The sequence below is a fragment of the Ranitomeya imitator genome, chromosome 1 (assembly GCF_032444005.1).
Source record: "Ranitomeya imitator isolate aRanImi1 chromosome 1, aRanImi1.pri, whole genome shotgun sequence".
NCBI classification, from domain to species: Eukaryota; Metazoa; Chordata; class Amphibia; order Anura; family Dendrobatidae; genus Ranitomeya; species Ranitomeya imitator.
Genome location: NC_091282.1, coordinates 654,361,281 through 654,384,582, shown reverse-complemented (window position 1 = coordinate 654,384,582; position 23,302 = coordinate 654,361,281). Strand labels below are relative to the sequence as shown.

Genomic DNA, 23,302 nt, shown 5'->3' with positions numbered 1-23,302 from the left:
ATACTTCCCCCTAACTACTATAATACTGACCACTATGTACAAAGATATAACTACTATAATACTGCCCCTATGTACAAGAATATAACTACTATAATACTGCCCCCATATTTGCGAGAATATATCTACTATAATACTGCCCCCTTTGTACAAGAACATAACTACTATAATACTGCTCCTATATACAAGAATATAACTACTATAATACTGCCCCCATATTTCGAAAATATAACTACTATAATACTGCCCCCGTTTGCAAGAATATAACTACTATAATACTGCTCCTATGTACAAGAATATTACTACTATAATACTGCTCCTATGTACAAGAATATAACTACTATAATACTGCCCCTATGTGCAGGAATATAACTACTATAATACTGCTCTTATGTACAAGAATATAACTACTATAATACTGCTCCTATGTACAAGAATATAACTACTATAATACTTCCCCCTAACTACTATAATACTGACCACAATGTATAAAGGTATAACTACTATAATACTGCCCCCTATGTACAAGAATATAACTACTATAATACTGCCCCTATGCACAAGAATATAACTACTATAATACTGCTCCTATGTACAAGAATAAAACTACTATAATACTGCTCCTATGCACAAGAATATAACTACTATAATACTTCCCCCTAACAACTATAATACTGACCATTATGTACAAAGGTATAACTACTATAATACTGCCCCTATGTACAAGAATATAACTACTATAATACTGCCCCTATGTACAAGAATATAACTACTATAATACTGCCCCTATGTACAAGAATATAACTACTATAATACTGCCTCCTATGTACAAGAATATAACTACTATAATACTGCCCCCATATTTGCGAGAATATAACTACTATAATACTGCCTCCTATGTACAAGAATATAACTACTATAATACTGCCCCCATTTTTGCGAGAATATAACGACTATAATACTGCCCCCCTTGTCAAGAATATACCTACTATAATACTGCCCATATGTACAAGACTATAACTACTATAATACTGTCCCCTACGTACAAGATTATAACTACTATAATAATGCTCCTATCTAAGAATTTGATTACAACTTACAATTCAAAATTAATTTAGAATTACAATTTATAATTTCATTTCAATATAATATGTATTTAGGTACCTCTATAAAGAGAAAGGTAGGGCTCTTTCCTGGCAACAGTGAATTAGTTTGGTGGACCATAAATAACGGTCCATGATTGAGGCCGACAGAAGGGATCACATTAGTACGCTGAACACTGCAACTATTTTTGAGAAGTCTGGATAATTTCTAAGTGTTTGCTCCCAAGGAAGGACATTTCTCATATTTCTAGCCATCGGTACCTCAGGGTCCATCTCTTGCAGCTCAATGTCCAGTTGGGCCAGCTCCTCAGCTGACATTCCTTTCATGATCTCATCTTCATCTATGTCCCGATATTTCTCCAGCTCCTTCTGGTAAGACATGGTGGGGGAGGAGGTGGTGGCTTTTCAGCCTCTTCTAAAAAAGAAATGGCAAAAAAGTTTGAGGAAAAAAAAATCACTACAGGAGTTTCTCCAAAGTTATGGAGAACATTGGACTGTATAACTGCTCATGTTGTTTGGTGGATGCTTTCCTGACGTTTCAGGAAAGCATCCACTATGTATTTCCTTTAAGTAGAGGGCTTTTCGGTCTCTTTCGTCCCGCTACATTTAGCCCAACTTGGGTCTCTCCCTAAGGTGGCTAGCATATATGTATTACATGTTGTTTGGGTCCTTCATAAAGTTTTCAAATCTTAGTCATTAGCATGTAGTTTGAACAGCAGAAGAAAGGTCTCGTTATGGGGGCTAGATGGGATTAACTACCACCACGTAACATCAGCTGAGATGTTGTTCTACCAAGACTGGTCTTCACAAACACTGCCACCAAAAAAGATCAAACACTAGAATAAAGACCTTATTATGGGGGCAAGATGGGATTTATCCAATCAACTATAGGTTGAACGCGATTGACTTATGTCTACCTTCAAAGTTCAAAGCTACGAAACTATTTAACATCAGCTGAGATCTTGTTCTACCAGGTCTGGTCCTCCTAAAGATGGTCAAAAAATTTTCTTGCAAAAAACACCTTAATCCTGGATGATAATTAGGATTCAGTCCCTCCTCCATATAACATCAGCTGATATCATGTTCTCCTAGGTCTGGTCCTTACAAAGATGGTCACAAAAAAATTATCAGCTTCTTTTAAAGGAAGGTCCAAAAATTTTTACAACACTTTCACCCTGTGTATGGGTTGTGTCTGGTATATATCACCATATCGGGAATATCCCAGCATTAGTAAACTTACAATGACATTTATATGTGGAGGCTACGTAGACTTTGGCCACCATTCAACTGAGACCTATTAGTAGTCCATACCTTAGCCACCCCCATTTCTACTCCACCCCTTCAGATATAGGACAAATCCTTGATTTGACCGTTTAAGGCTTTATACACCATACAGAACCACACAAACCTCCACCCTATCTTATCAAGTTGTCCAATGTTATTATACCCAATTCACTATACCCGGCAGGGGAATGGTTCCAGTCATCTACTGCCAAAAATGCCCTTCATTTTAGTTTCACTGCCATCAAATCTCTATAATCCAGAGAAGCAGCAGCAGAGGTTAGTCCCTGCCATAATAATGAATGGGCACCAACTGAAGTGGGCATTCACAGCATAGTGCAGATGACCATCGAGAGAATACTGCCATACAGTACATGAATAACAGTGTACCGTGCATAACATCATAGAGAACCACCATACAGTAGATTAATACTGAAATGCAATCCATAACCCCATACAAAGAAAACTACAATACAGTACATTGATAAAAGCAGAATATAAAGCTTAACACCATAGAGGACAAAACATTCAAAAGAAGAGGTAATACTACAGCACGCATGGGGGCATATGGTTCATAGCGCACATTAAAACGGAAGCAAGAACAACCTTGAATGGGCCCCAGTCTCCAGGAACCTATAACAGTAGCCTAACCATATTATGTACAGCTTCATATACACATCAGGCGGGACACATGCAGGGTCCTCAGTGGAAGAGCTTATTAATCCTCCAAATATGAAGAATTTTGAGCAGAGACGTCCGTGTAATTATACTGAACTGCATCTGTCTGCTGCAAACAGTTAATCGTCTCTAGGCAGTACACTGACTCAGCTGGGGACACCAAAAGCATGCTGAGATAGTCATCTAAACTGCCAAAGGCCAAGACTGATACCCACAACGCCCAAAATAAAGTAGAAGCTTTACTGTGCAGTATATATATATATATATATATATATATATATATATATATATATATATATATATATATATATATATATATATATACAGTGGGGCAAAAAAGTATTTAGTCAGTCAGCAATAGTGCAAGTTCCACCACTTAAAAAGATGAGAGGCATCTGTAATTTACATCATAGGTAGACCTCAACTATGGGAGACAAACTGAGAAAAAAAAATGCAGAAAATCACATTGTCTGTTTTTTTAACATTTTATTTGCATATTAAGGTGGAAAATAAGTATTTGGTCAGAAACAAACAATCAAGATTTCTGGCTCTCACAGACCTGTAACTTCTTCTTTAAGAGTCTCCTCTTTCCTCCACTCATTACCTGTAGTAATGGCACCTGTTTAAACTTGTTATCAGTATAAAAAGACACCTGTGCACACCCTCAAACAGTCTGACTCCAAACTCCACTATGGTGAAGACCAAAGAACTGTCAAAGGACACCAGAAACAAAATTGTAGCCCTGCACCAGGCTGGGAAGACTGAATCTGCAATAGCCAACCAGCTTGGAGTGAAGAAATCAACAGTGGGAGCAATAATTAGAAAATGGAAGACATACAAGACCACTGATAATCTCCCTCGATCTGGGGCTCCACGCAAAATCCCACCCCGTGGGGTCAGAATGATCACAAGAACGGTGAGCAAAAATCCCAGAACCACGCGGGGGGACCTAGTGAATGAACTGCAGAGAGCTGGGACCAATGTAACAAGGCCTACCATAAGTAACACACTACGCCACCATGGACTCAGATCCTGCAGTGCCAGACGTGTCCCACTGCTTAAGCCAGTACATGTCCGGGCCCGTCTGAAGTTTGCTAGAGAGCATTTGGATGATCCAGAGGAGTTTTGGGAGAATGTCCTATGGTCTGATGAAACCAAACTGGAACTGTTTGGTAGAAACACAACTTGTCGTGTTTGGAGGAAAAAGAATACTGAGTTGCATCCATCAAACACCATACCTACTGTAAAGCATGGTGGTGGAAACATCATGCTTTGGGGCTGTTTCTCTGCAAAGGGGCCAGGACGACTGATCCGGGTACATGAAAGAATGAATGGGGCCATGTATCGTGAGATTTTGAGTACAAACCTCCTTCCATCAGCAAGGGCATTGAAGATGAAACGTGGCTGGGTCTTTCAACATGACAATGATCCAAAGCACACCGCCAGGGCAACGAAGGAGTGGCTTCGTAAGAAGCATTTCAAGGTCCTGGAGTGGCCTAGCCAGTCTCCAGATCTCAACCCTATAGAAAACCTTTGGAGGGAGTTGAAAGTCCGTGTTGCCAAGCGAAAAGCCAAAAACATCACTGCTCTAGAGGAGATTTGCATGGAGGAATGGGCCAACATACCAACAACAGTGTGTGGCAACCTTGTGAAGACTTACAGAAAACGTTTGACCTCTGTCATTGCCAACAAAGGATATATAACAAAGTATTGAGATGAAATTTTGTTTCTGACCAAATACTTATTTTCCACCATAATATGCAAATAAAATGTTAAAAAAAAACAGACAATGTGATTTTCTGGATTTTTTTTTCTCAGTTTGTCTCCCATAGTTGAGGTCTACCTATGATGTAAATTACAGACGCCTCTCATCTTTTTAAGTGGTGGAACTTGCACTATTGCTGACTGACTAAGTACTTTTTTGCCCCACTGTATATATATATATATATATATATATATATATATATATATATATATATATACTGAAAAATACACCCAGTATACAGGACAGGAGAAGTGGTACTGTGCAGCGTATATATACAAAATAATACAGATACTGAGAATTACACCCAGTACACAGGACAGGAGAAGTGGTACTGTGCAGTGTATATATACAGAATAATACAGATATTGAGAATTGCACCCAGTATACAGGACAGAAGTGGTGCTGTGCAGTGTATATATACAGAATAATACAGATACTGAGAATTACACCCAGTATACAGGACAGAAGAAGTGGTACTGTGCAGTGTATATATACAGAATAATACAGATACTGAGAATTACACCCAGTATACAGGACAGGAGAAGTGGTACTGTGAAGTGTATATATACAGAATAATACAGATATTGAGAATTGCACCCAGTATACAGGACAGAAGTGGTGCTGTGCAGTGTATATATACAGAATAATACAGATAATGAGAATTACACCCAGTATACAGGACAGAAGAAGTGGTACTGTGAAGTGTATATATACAGAATAATACAGATACTGAGAATTGCACCCAGTATACAGGACAGGAGAAGTGGTACTGTGCACTGTATATATACAGAATAATACAGATACTGAGAATTGCACACAGTATACAGGACAGGAGAAGTGGTACTGTGCAGTGTATATATACAGAATAATACAGATACTGAGAATTACACCCAGTATATAGGACAGGAGAAGTGGTACTGTGCAGTGTATATATATATACAGAATAATACAGATACTGAGAATTACACCCTGTGTACAGGATAGGAGAAGTGGTACTGTGCAGTGTATACAGTGGGGCAAAAAAGTATTTAGTCAGTCAGCAATAGTGCAAGTTCCACTACTTAAAAAGATGAGAGGCGTCTGTAATTTACATCATAGGTAGACCTCAACTATGGGAGACAAACTGAGAAAAAAAAATCCAGAAAATCACATTGTCTGTTTTTTAAACATTTTATTTGCATATTATGGTGGAAAATAAATATTTGGTCAGAAACAAAATTTCATCTCAATACTTTGTAATATATCCTTTGTTGGCAATGACAGAGGTCAAACGTTTTCTGTAAGTCTTCACAAGGTTGCCACACACTGTTGTTGGTATGTTGGCCCATTCCTCCATGCAGATCTCCTCTAGAGCAGTGATGTTTTTGGCTTTTCGCTTGGCAACACGGACTTTCAACTCCCTCCAAAGGTTTTCTATAGGGTTGAGATCTGGAGACTGGCTAGGCCACTCCAGGACCTTGAAATGCTTCTTACGAAGCCACTCCTTCGTTGCCCTGGCGGTGTGCTTTGGATCAATGTCATGTTGAAAGACCCAGCCACGTTTCATCTTCAATGCCCTTGCTGATGGAAGGAGGTTTGCACTCAAAATCTCACGATACATGGCCCCATTCATTCTTTCATGTACCCGGATCAGTCGTCCTGGCCCCTTTGCAGAGAAACAGCCCCAAAGCATGATGTTTCCACCACCATGCTTTACAGTAGGTATGGTGTTTGATGGATGCAACTCAGTATTCTTTTTCCTCCAAACACGACAAGTTGTGTTTCTACCAAACAGTTCCAGTTTGGTTTCATCAGACCATAGGACATTCTCCCAAAACTCCTCTGGATCATCCAAATGCTCTCTAGCAAACTTCAGACGGGCCCGGACATGTACTGGATTAAGAAGTGGGACACGTCTGGCACTGCAGGATCTGAATCCATGGTGGCGTAGTGTGTTACTTATGGTAGGCCTTGTTACATTGGTCCCAGCTCTCTGCAGTTCATTCACTAGGCCCCCCCGCGTGGGTCTGGTATTTTTGCTCACCGTTCTTGTGATCATACTGACCCCACGGGGTGGGATTTTGCGTGGAGCCCCAGATCAAGGGAGATTATCAGTGGTCTTGTATGTCTTCCATTTTCTAATTATTGCTCCCTCTGTTGATTTCTTCACTGCAAGCTGGTTGGCTATTGCAGATTCAGTCTTCCCAGCCTGGTGCAGGGCTACAATTTTGTTTCTGGTGTCCTTTGACAGCTCTTTGGTCTTCACCATAGTGAAGTTTGGAGTCAGACTGTTTGAGGGTGTGCACAGGTGTCTTTTTATACTGATAACAAGTTTAAACAGGTGCCATTACTACAGGTAATGAGTGGAGGAAAGAGGAGACACTTAAAGAAGAAGTTACAGGTCTGTGAGAGCCAGAAATCTTGATTGTTTGTTTCTGACCAAATACTTATTTTCCACCATAATATGCAAATAAAATGTTAAAAAAAACAGACAATGTGATTTTCTGGATTTTTATTTCTCAGTTTGTCTCCCATAGTTGAGGTCTACCTATGATGTAAATTACAGACGCCTCTCATCTTTTTAAGTGGTGGAACTTGCACTATTGCTGACTGACTAAATACTTTTTTGCCCCACTGTATATACAGAATAATACAGATACTGAGAATTGCACCCAGTATACAGGACAGGAGAAGTGGTACTGTGCAGTGTATATATACAGGATAATATAGATACTGAGAATTACACCCAGTATACAGGACAGGAGAAGTAGTACTGTGCAGTGTATATATACAGAATAATACAGATACTGAGAATTGCACCCAGTATACAGGACAGGAGAAGTGGTACTGTGCAGCGTATATATACAAAATAATACAGATACTGAGAATTACACCCAGTATACAGGACAGGAGAAGTGGTACTGTGCAGTTTATATATACAGAATAATACAGATATTGAGAATTGCACCCAGTATACAGGACAGAAGTGGTGCTGTGCTGTATATATATACAGAATAATACAGATACTGAGAATTACACCCAGTATACAGGACAGGAGAAGTGGTACTGTGCAGTAAATATATACAGAATAATACAGATACTGAGAATTACACCCAGTATACAGGACAGGAGAAGTGGTACTGTGAAGTGTATATATACAGAATAATACAGATACTGAGAATTGCACCCAGTATACAGGACAGGAGAAGTGGTACTGTGCAGTGTATATATACAGAATAATACAGATACTGAGGATTACACCCAGTATACAGGACAGGAGAAGTGGTACTGTGCAGCGTATATATACAGAATAATACAGATACTGAGAATTACACCCAGTATACAGGACAGGAGAAGTGGTACTGTGCAGTGTATATATACAGAATAATACAGATACTGAGAATTGCACCCAGTATACAGGACAGCAGAAGTGGTACTGTGCAGTGTATATATACAGAATAATACAGATACTGAGAATTACACCCAGTATACAGGACAGGAGAAGTGGTACTGTGCAGTGTATATATATACAGAATAATACAGATACTGAGAATTACACCTTGTGTACAGGACAGGAGAAGTGGTACTGTGCAGTGTATATATACAGAAAAATACAGATACTGAGAATTACACCCAGTATACAGGACAGGAGAAGGGGTACTGTACAGTGTATATATACAGAATAATACAGGTGCTGAGAATTACATCCAGTATACAGGACAGGAGAAGTGGTACTGTGCAGTGTATATATACAGAATAATACAGATACTGAGAATTGCACCCAGTATACAGGACAGGAGAAGTGGTACTGTACAGTGTATATATACAGAATAATACAGGTGCTGAGAATTACATCCAGTATACAGGACAGGAGAAGTGGTACTGTGCAGTGTATATATACAGAATAATAGAGATACTGAGAATTACATCCAGAATACAGGACAGGAGAAGTGGTACTGTGCAGTGTATATATACAGAATAATACAGATACTGAGAATTACACCCAGTATGGAGGACAGGAGAAGTGGTACTGTGCAGTGTATATATACAGAATAATACAGATACTGAGAATTACACCCAGTATACAGGACAGGAGAAGTGGTACTGTGCAGTGTATATATACAGAATAATACAGATACTGAGAATTACACCCAGTATACAGGACAGGAGAAGTGGTACTGTGCAGTGTATATATATAGAATAATACAGATACTGAGAATTACACCCAGTATACAGGACAGGAGAAGTGGTACTGTGCACTGTATATATACAGAATAATACAGATACTGAGAATTACACCCAGTATACAGGACAGGAGAAGTGGTACTGTGCAGTGTATATATACAGAATAATACAGATAATGAGAATTACACCCAGTATACAGGACAGGAGAAGTGGTACTGTGCGGTGTATATATACAGAATAATACAGATACTGAGATTTGCACCCAGTATACAGGACAGGAGAAGTGGTACTGTACAGTGTATATATACAGAATAATGCAGGTGCTGAGAATTACATCCAGTATACAGGACAGTAGAAGTGGTACTGTGCAGTGTATATACAGAATAATACAGATACTGAGAATTGCACCCAGTATACAAGACAGGAAAAGTGGTACTGTGCAGTGTATATATACAGGATAATATAGATACTGAGAATTACACCCAGTATACAGGACAGGAGAAGTGGTACTGTGCAGTGTATATATACAGAATAATACAGATACTGAGAATTACACCCAGTATACAGGACAGGAGAAGTGGTACTGTGCAGTGTATATATACAGAATAATACAGATAATGAGAATTACACCCAGTATACAGGACAGGAGAAGTGGTACTGTGCAGTGTATATATACAGAATAATACAGATACTGAGATTTACACCCAGTATGGAGGACAGGAGAAGTGGTACTGTGCAGTGTATATATACAGAATAATACAGATACTGAGAATTACACCCAGTATACAGGACAGGAGAAGTGGTACTGTGCAGTGTATATATACAGAATAATACAGATACTGAGAATTACACCCAGTATACAGGACAGGAGAAGTGGTACTGTGCAGTGTATATATACAGAATAATACAGATACTGAGAATTGCACCCAGTATACAGGACAGGAGAAGTGGTATTGTACAGTGTATATATACAGAATAATACAGGTGCTGAGAATTACATCCAGTATACAGGACAGGAGAAGTGGTACTGTGCAGTGTATATACAGAATAATACAGATACTGAGAATTGCACCCAGTATACAAGACAGGAAAAGTGGTACTGTGCAGTGTATATATACAGGATAATATAGATACTGAGAATTACACCCAGTATACAGGACAGGAGAAGTGGTACTGTGTAGTGTATATATACAGAATAATAGAGATACTGAGAATTACACCCAGTATACAGGACAGGAGAAGTGGTACTGTGCAGTGTATATATACAGAATAATACAGATACTGAGAATTACACCCAGTATACAGGACAGGAGAAGTGGTACTGTGCAGTGTATATATACAGAATAATACAGATCCTGAGAATTGCACCCAGTACACAGGACAGGAGAAGTGGTACTGTGCAGTGTATATACAGTGGGGCAAAAAAGTATTTAGTCAGTCAGCAATAGTGCAAATTCCACCACTTAAAAAGATGAGAGGCGTCTGTAATTTACATCATAGGTAGACCTCAACTATGGGAGACAAACTGAGAAAAAAAAATCCAGAAAATCACATTGTCTGTTTTTTTATCATTTTTTTTGCATATTATGGTGGAAAATAAGTATTTGGTCAGAAACAAACAATCAAGATTTCTGGCTCTCACGGACCTGTAACTTCTTCTTTAAGAGTCTCCTCTTTCCTCCACTCATTACCTGTAGTAATGGCACCTGTTTAAACTTGTTATCAGTATAAAAAGACACCTGTGCACACCCTCAAACAGTCTGACTCCAAACTCCACTATGGTGAAGACCAAAGAGCTGTCAAAGGACACCAGAAACAAAATTGTAGCCCTGCACCAGGCTGGGAAGACTGAATCTGCAATAGCCAACCAGCTTGGAGTGAAGAAATCAACAGTGGGAGCAATAATTAGAAAATGGAAGACATACAAGACCACTGATAATCTCCCTCGATCTGGGGCTCCACGCAAAATCCCACCCCGTGGGGTCAGAATGATCACAAGAACGGTGAGCAAAAATCCCAGAACCACACGGGGGGACCTAGTGAATGAACTGCAGAGAGCTGGGACCAATGTAACAAGGCCTACCATAAGTAACACACTACGCCACCATGGACTCAGATCCTGCAGTGCCATACGTGTCCCACTGCTTAAGCCAGTACATGTCCGGGCCCGTCTGAAGTTTGCTAGAGAGCATTTGGATGATCCAGAGGAGTTTTGGGAGAATGTCCTATGGTCTGATGAAACCAAACTGGAACTGTTTGGTAGAAACACAACTTGTCGTGTTTGGAGGAAAAAGAATACTGAGTTGCATCCATCAAACACCATACCTACTGTAAAGCATGGTGGTGGAAACATCATGCTTTGGGGCTGTTTCTCTGCAAAGGGGCCAGGACGACTGATCCGGGTACATGAAAGAATGAATGGGGCCATGTATCGTGAGATTTTGAGTGCAAACCTCCTTCCATCAGCAAGGGCATTGAAGATGAAACATGGCTGGGTCTTTCAGCATGACAATGATCCAAAGCACACCGCCAGGGCAACGAAGGAGTGGCTTCGTAAGAAGCATTTCAAGGTCCTGGAGTGGCCTAGCCAGTCTCCACATCTCAACCCTATAGAAAACCTTTGGAGGGAGTTGAAAGTCCGTGTTGCCAAGCGAAAAGCCAAAAACATCACTGCTCTAGAGGAGATCTGCATGGAGGAATGGGCCAACATACCAACAACAGTGTGTGGCAACCTTGTGAAGACTTACAGAAAACGTTTGACCTCTGTCATTGCCAACAAAGGATATATTACAAAGTATTAAGATGACATTTTGTTTCTGACCAAATACTTATTTTCCACCATAATATGCAAATAAAATGTTAAAAAAACAGACAATGTGATTTTCTGGATTTTTTTTTCTCAGTTTGTCTCCCATAGTTGAGGTCTACCTATGATGTAAAGTACAGACGCCTCTCATCTTTTTAAGTGGTGAAACTTGCACTATTGCTGACTGACTAAATACTTTTTTGCCCCACTGTATACAGAATAATACAGGTACTGAGAATTACACCCAGTATACAGGACAGGAGAAGTGGTACTGTGCAGTGTATATATACAGAATAATACAGATACTGAGAATTGCACCCAGTATACAGGACAGGAGAAGTGGTACTGTGCAGTGTATATACAGAATAATACAGGTACTGAGAATTACACCCAGTATACAGGACAGGAGAAGTGGTACTATGCAGTGTATATATACAGAATAATACAGGTACTGAGAATTACACGCAGTATACAGGACAGGAGAAGTGGTACTGTGCAGTGTATATTGTCACGATTCCCCTGACCGCTGTCACCAATTGGTCAGGATTCACACCGTGACCGTCACCCCTGCGTCACGAGTTGGGGTGACTTTAGGCCAACAGACGGCTATCACATGTGCAGGGGGGCTTATCTTAGTTATCCCTCCACTGCTAACAATGTGATGAAAAAACCACACACAAGGCTATTGACCTCTTAGTTTACAGCAGGGGCTTATTCTAGGTATCCCACTGCTTTCTATATACCACAAACTGCAGGGATTTATGTATATCCCGCTTACAGTTCCACTTAACACTTGCAGCTCTCTGGCGCCCCCTTACTCTCAGGTCAGATTAGGTACTGCACCCTGGGTAATTAGTCGCCAGAAAGGCTGCCTGCTATGTACTGGCTATTGGGCACGCTGCAGCGACGCGATAACTACTCCCACTCAGGCAGGAACAATAATTATTAACGCCGCAGCCGCTACAACATAACCCAAAAGCCTGCACACGGTATCGCCGCCACCAGCTTCGATTAAACGGGTCCAAAGCTAACCCAACACAACAGTAACAGTAGCGTATTTTCCCTTCAAGAGACTTAGGGTACGGTTTAGAACAGGAGAACGGACTAATATATAATATTATATCCCATTGAAATTAATTAGGCAGTGCTTTATCAAAAATATTTTATAAAGAAGTTACAAATGAGACAATTGCAAATATGTACATGGGTAATTATAACATAAAGGGAATAAAAGAGAAAAAAAAAAACAACACTTACATGTTCAAAGCATGACAGGCAACCAGGCTAGTGGAGTTTTTCCCATACGTCCCAGCTCATTGGGACGTGAGCAGGGCTCTTCCAGGACAGGACAAGAAATCCAGCAGCAAGTGACTCCTCAGAGCCTGCCAGACACTTAAAACATTAAGGCTGTGACATCACAGAAAGGCTGGCTTATCCAGACCCTCCTCTCTCTACATTCTGCCTAAACTTTAAACTATTCTCTCTAGTTTCTATAACTTCACTACAAAACATGTCAGCGTCCTAAAAAGCTCATCATTCATCTCAGATTAACGTGAGCATTCTAATGAGATCAAATATGTCCTAACTGGGATACATATTTACAGAGAAATCCCTACTTCTTTACCAGATGGAGTTAGAAGCCCGAGTTTCAAGGGATGGGTACCTACACCGAGTGGGAATACGAATATATATTTTCGTGTTCTTACCGTAAACATGGTGCATAATATCGTACCAAAACCAAACAAAGGATCTTTCATGAATTTTGGAGCCACTTTACCAGTTCTGACTAGTGAAGGTGGGAGGGGTGAGGGACTTTCCTCTGAGCCTGGAATTTACGACCCCAGGGCAATAAAAACCCCTTCTAGCATACAGTCCGTAGCCCAGAGAGAAACAAGTAGAGTCAGCTAGTGAAGGGGGGGTTTAGCCCACCTCATGAGCTGACGAGCAACTAAACTTATGTGATATTTCATACCATATCGTGACACCTCCCCCTTTTGGTGTGCGCTAGGGAGGCAGTACCCCACGGTATGACTCCATGGGCACCTCAGTAGGTTCACCCTGGCGGGAGAGTCCATCTGCATTCCCATGCTCTTTGCCCGTTTTATGTTCAATGGTGAAGTCAAACTGCTGAAGGGCAAGGCTCCAGCGTAGCAACCTGCCGTTGGTTCCACACATGGCATTTAGCCAGCGCAGAGGGTTGTGGTCGGTCACCACAGTGAAGGTGTGACCGTACAAGTAGGGCTGCAAGCGCTGCAGGGCCCAGACTATGGCCAGGCACTCCTTCTCGATGGTGGAGTAGGCCACTTCCCTCGGCAAAAGTTTCCGGCTCAGGTATAACACGGGGTGCTCTTGGTCCTCCGAGTCAACCTGGCTGAGTACAGCACCAAGGCCAAACTCGCTGGCGTCGGTCTGCACCAAGAACGGTCGACTGCTGTCGACTGCTTTCAACACAGGGGCGTTGCACAGTGCAGTTTTCAACGCCTGGAAGGCCCCCTCACAGCCATCTGTCCAGTTGACAATGTGAGGTAGCTTCTTCCTGGTGAGGTCCGTCAAAGGTTTTGCCAGGCTACTATAGTGCTTTACGAAGCGCCTATAGTACCCTGCAGTGCCCAAGAAGGACATCACCTGTTTCTTGGTCACGGGAGTGGGCCAGTTCACGATCACTCCCACTTTGTCAGGCTCTGGCTTCAGGGTGTTCCCGCCTACCCGGTGCCCCAGGTAGTGAACCTCCCTCATGCCCATCTGACACTTTCCCGGCTTGATAGTCAGTCCTGCTTGGTGAATTTGCCTGAGCACCTCCTCGAGATGCTGCAGGTGTTCCTTCCAGGAGGGACTGAAGATGACAATGTCATCCAAGTACGCCACGGCGTACGTCTCCAGTCCCTGAAGCAGGAGGTTGACCATCCGCTGGAAAGTGGCAGGGGCATTCTTCATGCCGAACGGCATGACCGTGGACTCGTACAGTCCAAAGGGTGTGATAAAGGCGGACTTTTCCTGCGCCTCGGGGCTCAGGGGAATCTGCCAGTATCCTCGACTCAGATCCATTATTGTTAGGTAATCTGCGCCAGCTAACTTCTCAAGCAGCTCCTCCATGCGCGGCATTGGGTGCGCATCCGAGGCTGTGATGGCGTTGAGCCCCCTGTAGTCCACACAGAACCGGGTGGTCCGGTCCTTCTTTGGCACGAGAACTACAGGTGATGCCCACGCGCTCTTTGACCGTCGAATCACCCCCAGCTGTAACATCTCATCGATCTCTTGGCGCATAGTCTGCTGCACCTGGTCAGAGATTCGATAGGGTGTTCGCCGTAGTGGGGCGTGATTCCCGGTGTCCACCTCGTGGACTGCTAACTCAGTCCTCCCAGGTTGGTTGGAGAATACGGCCCGGAAGGGTTCCAGTGTGGTTTGCAACTGCATCCACTGGGGTTCAGTTAACGAGGCGCTTACCTCCACATCCTCGATGGACCCATTGGCCTTGGCTTGGGCCAGCAAGTCCAGGAGGGTGTCTTCCTCCCCGTCTTCGGGTAAGCTGCAGACCGGTAGGACGAAAGGTTCACGTTCGTGATGAGCCTTCATCATGTTGACGTGAAAGGCCTTTCGCCTACCCCGAGCGTGGTCAAGCGTGACCACGTACGTGACCGGGTTGAGCTGTTGGTGGACGACGTACGGGTCCTCCCAAGCGGCCTGAAGCTTATCCGTTGGTACCGGGACCAGCACCCACACCTTTTGACCCACGTGGTAGGTCCGCTCCCGGGCGTTCTGGTCGTACCAGTGCTTCTGATCAGCCTGAGCCTGCGTCATGTTGTCATGCACCAACTGCGTCAAGGTCTGCATCTTGTCACGGAAGCGCATGACATACTCCACTATGGACACTTCAGAAGGGTTCGGCTCCTCTTCCCAGGATTCTCTTACCAACCCAAGGGGTCCCCGGACTCGCCTGCCGTACAGGAGCTCGAAGGGGGAGAACCCCGTCGAGGCCTGCGGAACCTCTCGGTAAGCGAACAGCAGGTGTGGGAGGTACCGCTCCCAGTCGCGCCCTTGAGTCTCAACCAGCATGCGTAGCATCTGTTTGAGGGTACCATTGAAGCGTTCACACAAGCCATTGGTCTGTGGGTGATACGCACTCGATACCAGGTGCTTCACCTGCATTTTCTTACAGAGAGCCTCCATTAGGCGAGACATAAATTGGGTCCCTTGATCAGTAAGCATTTCCCTGGGAAATCCTACACGTGAAAAGATGGCCAACAGGGCATCCGCCACCTTATCTGCCCTAGTTGACGACAGAGCTACTGCCTCTGGGTACCGGGTAGCATAGTCTACCACAGTAAGGATGTATTGCTTTCCAGAGCTGCTGGGGACGGCCAGCGGGCCCACAATGTCCACCGCGATCCTCTGGAAAGGCTCCTCTATCACTGGCAAAGGGATCAAGGGAGCCTTAAGAGCAGGCCCCGCCTTCCCCACTCTTTGACAGGTGACACAGGAGCGGCAGTAGTTTGACACATCTGTCCCCATCTTAGGCCAATAGAAGTGTTGAGACAGCCGGGCCTTAGTTTTGCTGATCCCCAAGTGTCCAGCTAGCGGGATCTCATGGGCAATCCGCAACAACTCACCCCGGAATTGCTGCGGGACGACCAGCTGTCTTTCCCTCAACCACTCCTTTTGTGATTCTCTGGGTACTGTCTCCCGGTACAATCTTCCTCGTTCCCATAACACCTTCTCCTTATCAGCCTCGGAGAAGTGCGTCCCGGCAAGTTGTCTCAAACTCTCTAGGCTCGCATCTGTGTGCAGAGCGGCCTGAAACTCCTGGCTAGGGGAAGCCAGAAGCGACGTCAGGGTCCCTTCCCCACGGGAACCCTCTTGGACCTGCTCTGGGTCCACCTCTGGTTCAGTCACAGTAGTGACTGAGGAGGGTCCGGAAGGCTGACAGTTATCTGCGTTCCGGGCACTCTGACTGCGGGTGACAGCAGCTACGTAGGCTGTCTCCCCGGGGGTTTCTACAGACCCATCAGCCGGCGCTGCTATGGGCTCTACCTCCCCCTCCACCCCCAACACTCCAGGGGCAGTGCTACTTATGGGCCAGTTACCTTCCTCGGTGGCACTGGTCACTTTCATGGCGTCACCTTCCTCACGGTTCCCATGCATCTCCCCATTTCCTGTAGCACCGACACTTGCCCCTGTTAGGGGTTCCTCAGCCGTCTCACTCCGCAGAGCGACGTGGCTGGGCACGCCTGTACCTATGGACACATTAACCTTCACAGAAGAATCATTATCAGGTTCAGCTGGCACAGGTACAACATTTTCACCATTAATCCTAGGGAAAAAATGGTTAATAGATGCATCATTACAAGATAAAGCATGGTCAGGTAACACATGCGATTTCCCATCATCATCATCATCATCAGGGTTAACTTTACCCGCATTAGTAGATTGGGGAGGGGTGTCAGGAACGTAGTATGCAAACATCCTCCCCAAATCAGTCCCCAACAAAACATCAGTGGGCAAATTATCAGACAGCCCCACTTCCTTCACCCCGCTCCCAGCACCCCAATCAATAAAAACCCGGGCCATCGGTAAGGGACAGCTGATGCCCCCAATCCCAGTGACAGTTAGGGTTTTCCCCGGAATGATTTCTTCAGGGGCCGCCAGTTCGGGTCGGATGAGGGTTCGTTCAGCCCCGGTGTCCTTGAGGCCTGTAGCAACATGGCCTCCCACAGTGACGGGCTGTACGTTGTCACACACCCTCCCAACCACACCACCCACCAAAAGAACTGCTGCATTAGGCCCTGGGGCCTTGGCTTGGGTGTTCTTCTGCTTGGCTGGGCAGTAGGTACTGATATGACCAGTCTGATTGCAGTGGTAACACTTGCGAGGTTCGGTGGTAGGTCTGGTGCTGTTGGCCACGGGGACAGGACATCTGGTGTGCTGGCTGGGTACTGGCGTTGGTTGCAGGCTTACCCCCTCTCCAGCTGGTGGTGACTGGCTTCCGCACTTCCGATCTACGGTTGGCCTCTATAGGCATCGGCAATCTGCGCTGCTTTCGTCACATCTTTGGGTTGTCTGTCCATCACGAACTGTCGCACCTCAGCTGGGCAAAGATGAAAGAACTGGTCTTTGATCATCAGGTCTCGCAGCTGTGCAAAGGTGGTCACTGACAGTCCTTGGGTCCACTGGTCAAAGTGGGTCCCCAGTCCATGCACCACATCACTGTAACTGTCGTGTGGGCCACGTTGGAGGGTCCGGAACTTTCTACGGTACACCTCGGGAGTAAGCTGGTACTTGGCTATCAAAGCCTGCTTGATGGCCTCATAGTCACCATCTTATTCTTGAGGGAGGGCAGCAAACGCCTCCAGAGCTTTACCTCTGAGCCCTGGTGTCAGGTATCGGGCCCATTCATCTGTAGGCAGCCGGTACTGTCTGCAGGCTTTCTCAAAGGCCCGCAGAAAAGTGTCCAAGTCTCCGTCCTTCTCCATAACAGGGAAGTGATCGGGTCGGGGCTTAGGTATCTGAGCGCTGCTGGGCTCACGTCTCTGGGCGGTGGAGGGCATCCCCCCCCCTGCCGGAGCATCTCCAGTTCATGTTCTCGCTGGGCTTGGCGCTCGGCTCGCTGGGCCTGGGCCTCTCGCTCCTGGTATTGCTGGATCAGCTGCAGACGTCTCTCTAGGTCATCTGCGGAGCCTTGATGCAGAGCCAGCTGCAGGAGGAGGTCTGCGCCCCCTGGTTGCCAGTAGGGCCCATATTCAGTGGTTGGACCTCTGCTGCAGCACCATGTTCGCTTGTGCTGGCTTCTGCGGCCTCTGAGCTCTGAGATTGGTCTCGTGCGGCTTCCCATTGCACCAGATCTGCGACCAGTTGGGCTTTGTTTTTGCTTGCAGAGTCAATGTGCTGTGACTTGCATAAGGCGACAAGGGTGTCTCTGGTCTGCTGCTCATAGAAGGTTTCTCCCAGCACAACCATGGTTGCCAAATAAAAGATAGGATAGAAAAACGAAGAGAAAGGGAGGGGATAATTACCAGTACACAATTGTCTCACAACTAAAAAGCACTAAGTTTGGAGAACGAACTCATTTGCGCAGAGTCCTCGCAAGAACTTTCTGCAAGTTTTTAGTGAGAGGAATGATTACTCAAACCAAATCATTAATGCTCTAAGATATCCCACCGCCTTGCCACCAATTGTCACGATTCCCCTGACCGCTGTCACCAATTGGTCAGGATTCACACCGTGACCGTCACCCCTGCGTCACGGGTTGGGGTGACTTTAGGCCAACAGACGGCTATCACATGTGCAGGGGGGCTTATCTTAGTTATCCCTCCACTGCTAACAATGTGATGAAAAAACCACACACAAGGCTATTGACCTCTTAGTTTACAGCAGGGGCTTATTCCAGGTATCCCACTGCTTTCTATATACCACAAACTGCAGGGATTTATGTATATCCCGCTTACAGTTCCACTTAACACTTGCAGCTCTCTGGCGCCCCCTTACTCTCAGGTCAGATTAGGTACTGCACCCTGGGTAATTAGTCGCCAGAAAGGCTGCCTGCTATGTACTGGCTATTGGGCACGCTGCAGCAACGCGATAACTACTCCCACTCAGGCAAGAACAATAATTATTAACGCCGCATCCGCTACAACATAACCCAAAAGCCTGCACACGGTATCGCCGCCACCAGCTTCGATTAAACGGGTCCGAAGCTAAACCAACACAACAGTAATAGTAGCGTATTTTCCCTTCAAGAGACTTAGGGTACGGTTTAGAACAGGAGAACGGACTAATATATAATATTATATCCCATTGAAATTAATTAGGCAGTGCTTTATCAAAAATATTTTATAAAGAAGTTACAAATGAGACAATTGCAAATATGTACATGGGTAATTATAACATAAAGGGAATAAAAGAGAAAAAAAAAAAACAACACTTACATGTTCAAAGCATGACAGGCAACCAGGCTAGTGGAGTTTTTCCCATACGTCCCAGCTCATTGGGACGTGAGCAGAGCTCTTCCAGGACAAAACAAGAAATCCAGCAGCAAGTGACTCCTCAGAGCCTGCCAGACACTTAAAACATTAAGGCTGTGACATCACAGAAAGGCTGGCTTATCCAGACCCTCCTCTCTCTACATTCTGCCTAAACTTTAAACTATTCTCTCTAGTTTCTATAACTTCACTACAAAACATGTCAGCGTCCTAAAAAGCTCATCATTCATCTCAGATTAACGTGAGCATTCTAATGAGATCAAATATGTCCTAACTGGGATACATATTTACAGAGAAATCCCTACTTCTTTACCAAATGGAGTTAGAAGCCCGAGTTTCAAGGGATGGGTACCTACACCGAGTGGGAATACGAATATATATTTTCGTGTTCTTACCGTAAACATGGTGCATAATATCGTACCAAAACCAAACAAAGGATCTTTCATGAATTTTGGAGCCACTTTACCAGTTCTGACTAGTGAAGGTGGGAGGGGTGAGGGACTTTCCTCTGAGCCTGGAATTTACGACCCCAGGGCAATAAAACCCCCTTCTAGCATACAGTCCGTAGCCCAGAGAGAAACAAGTAGAGTCAGCTAGTGAAGGGGGGGTTTAGCCCACCTCATGAGCTGACGAGCAACTAAACTTATGTGATATTTCATACCATATCGTGACATATATATACAGAATAATACAGATACTGAGAATTGCACCCAGTATACAGGACAGGAGAATTGGTACTGTGCAGTGTATATATACAGAATAATACAGATACTGAGAATTACACCCAGTATACAGAACAGGAGAAGTGGTACTGTGCAGTGTATATATACAGAATAATACAGATACTGATAATTACACCCAGTATACAGGACAGGAGAAGTGGTACTGTGCAGTGTATATGTACAGAATAATACAGATACTGAGAATTACACCCAGTATACAGGACAGGAGAAGTGGTACTGTGCAGTGTATATACAGAATAATACAGATACTGAGAATTACACCCAGTATACAGGACAGGAGAAGTGGTACTGTGCAGTGTGTATATATACAGAATAATACAGATACTGAGAATTACACCCAGTATACAGGACAGGAGAAGTGGTACTGTGCAGTGTGTATATAGAATAATACAGATACTGAGAATTACACCCAGTATACAGGACAGGAGAAGTGGTACTGTGCAGTGTATATATACAGAATAATACAGATACTGAGAATTACACCCAGTATCCAGGACAGTAGAAGTGGTACTGTGCAGTGTATATATACAGAATAATACAGATACTGAGGATTACACCCAGTATACAGGACAGGAGAAGTGGTACTGTGCAGTGTATATATACAGAATAATACAGATACTGAGAATTGCACCCAGTATACAGGACAGGAGAAGTGGTACTGTGCAGTGTATATATACAGAATAATACAGATACTGAGAATTACACCCAGTATACAGGACAGGAGAAGTGATACTGTGCAGTGTATATATACAGAATAATACAGGTACTGAGAATTACACCCAGTATACAGGACAGGAGAAGTGGTACTGTGCAGTGTATATATACAGAATAATACAGGTACTGAGAATTACACGCAGTATACAGGACAGGAGAAGTGGTACTGTGCAGTGTATATATACAGAATAATACAGATACTGAGAATTGCACCCAGTATACAGGACAGGAGAAGTGGTACTGTGCAGTGTATATATACAGAATAATACAGATACTGAGAATTACACCCAGTATACAGGACAGGAGAAGTAGTACTGTGCAGTGTATATATACAGAATAATACAGATACTGAGAATTACACCCAGTATACAGGACAGGAGAAGTGGTACTGTGCAGTGTATATGTACAGAATAATACAGATACTGAGAATTACACCCAGTATACAGGACAGGAGAAGTGGTACTGTGCAGTGTATATATACAGAATAATACAGATACTGAGAATTACACCCAGTATACAGGACAGGAGAAGTGGTACTGTGCAGTGTATATATACAGAATAATACAGATACTGAGAATTACACCCAGTATACAGGACAGGAGAAGTGGTACTGTGCAGTGTATATACAGAATAATACAGATACTGAGAATTACACCTAGTATACAGGACAGGAGAAGTGGTACTGTGCAGAGTATATATACAGAATAATACAGATACTGAGAATTACACCCAGTACACAGGGCAGGAGAAGTACTGTGCAGTGTATATATACAGAATAATACAGATACTGAGAATTACACCCAGTATACAGGACAGGAGAAGTGGTACTGTGCAGTGTATATATACAGAATAATACAGATACTGAGAATTACACCCAGTATACAGGACAGGAGAAGTGGTACTGTGCAGTGTATATATACAGAATAATACAGATACTGAGAATTACACCCAGTATACAGGGCAGGAGAAGTGGTACTGTGCAGTGTGTATATAGAATAATACAGATACTGAGAATTACACCCAGTATACAGGACAGGAGAAGTGGTACTGTGCAGTGTATATATACAGAATAATACAGATACTGAGAATTACACCCAGTATCCAGGACAGTAGAAGTGGTACTGTGCAGTGTATATATACAGAATAATACAGATACTGAGGATTACACCCAGTATACAGGACAGGAGAAGCGGTACTGCACAGGGGTACCTCAGTTCTTTAAGTACATGTATTTGACTAAAAAAACGGGCAAGTGCAACGGAGCCGAAACACATAAAATAGTTTTCAGCTGAACAAAGGAGACTCATGTGGCAACAACTTATCTCTGGATTGGATGTCAGTTTATACTGCTCTATCCTTTTGTTCTCCATACCCCTCTGTGATGGCACAAGACCCTATGAGAAGGCTAACCATGAGGGACAGTGTGATAGGACAATGCTCTGCTGGACATAGTTGGGTTTTGGCACCATGCGGATGTGACATGGCAGCGGGACTCCCCAACTACAGAACTGTAATAAGCCACACCATCATCTATTATATCCTCTCCACTAATCTAAGGAAATCCGAGGCCCCACACTTTGTGGCCCCACAGGGAGGCATCAGCTTTTACCATCACAGAGGGTTAGTGGGATATTTTAGGGTTTGCCTCCAGTTTCACCTCACAGGGGGGTTGTGAAGCTTTGTAGACACACAATGTGCAGGACGGAAAGAACTGAACGGAGCAAAGGAGCGACAGCCACAGCAGCACCTGTCAGTCATATTACCCCCAACCCCCACCACAAGAGGGCTGCCGAGACCCTGCAAGTGCCCCCCGACCAGGCTTATTCATAACACCCAGCTGTGGGTCAACTATCACTCCAATTAAATATTATGTACCACGTATTTAATCCTATCCTGTGTGATACTGTCCGCTGAACTGTGTATCTAATCTTGTCCTGTGTGATACTGACTGCTGAGCCGTGTATCTAATCCTATCCTGTGTGATACTGACTGCTGAGCCGTGTATCTAATCCTATCCAGTGTGATACTGTCCGCTGAACTGTGTATCTAATCTTGTCCTGTGTGATACTCTCTGTTGA

General features: G+C 43.9%; 1 protein-coding gene across 2 annotated transcripts in view; it reads right to left on the bottom strand.

Annotated features, from left to right (window-relative positions):
* Positions 1-23,302, bottom strand: part of TMOD4 (tropomodulin 4) — a 46,412-nt gene that overhangs the window by 21,516 nt on the left and 1,594 nt on the right. The window contains exons 1-2 of one of the 2 annotated variants that reach the window (XM_069728747.1): positions 13,052-13,133; positions 1,362-1,515 (exon numbers count right to left, since the gene is read on the bottom strand). In XM_069728747.1, the coding sequence (XP_069584848.1) occupies positions 1,362-1,481 (120 nt within the window). In that variant the 5' untranslated portion in view covers positions 1,482-1,515; positions 13,052-13,133. Of the gene's footprint in view, positions 1-1,361; positions 1,516-13,051; positions 13,134-23,302 lie in introns of those variants that run through there. The other variant, XM_069728746.1, reaches the window with a different exon arrangement.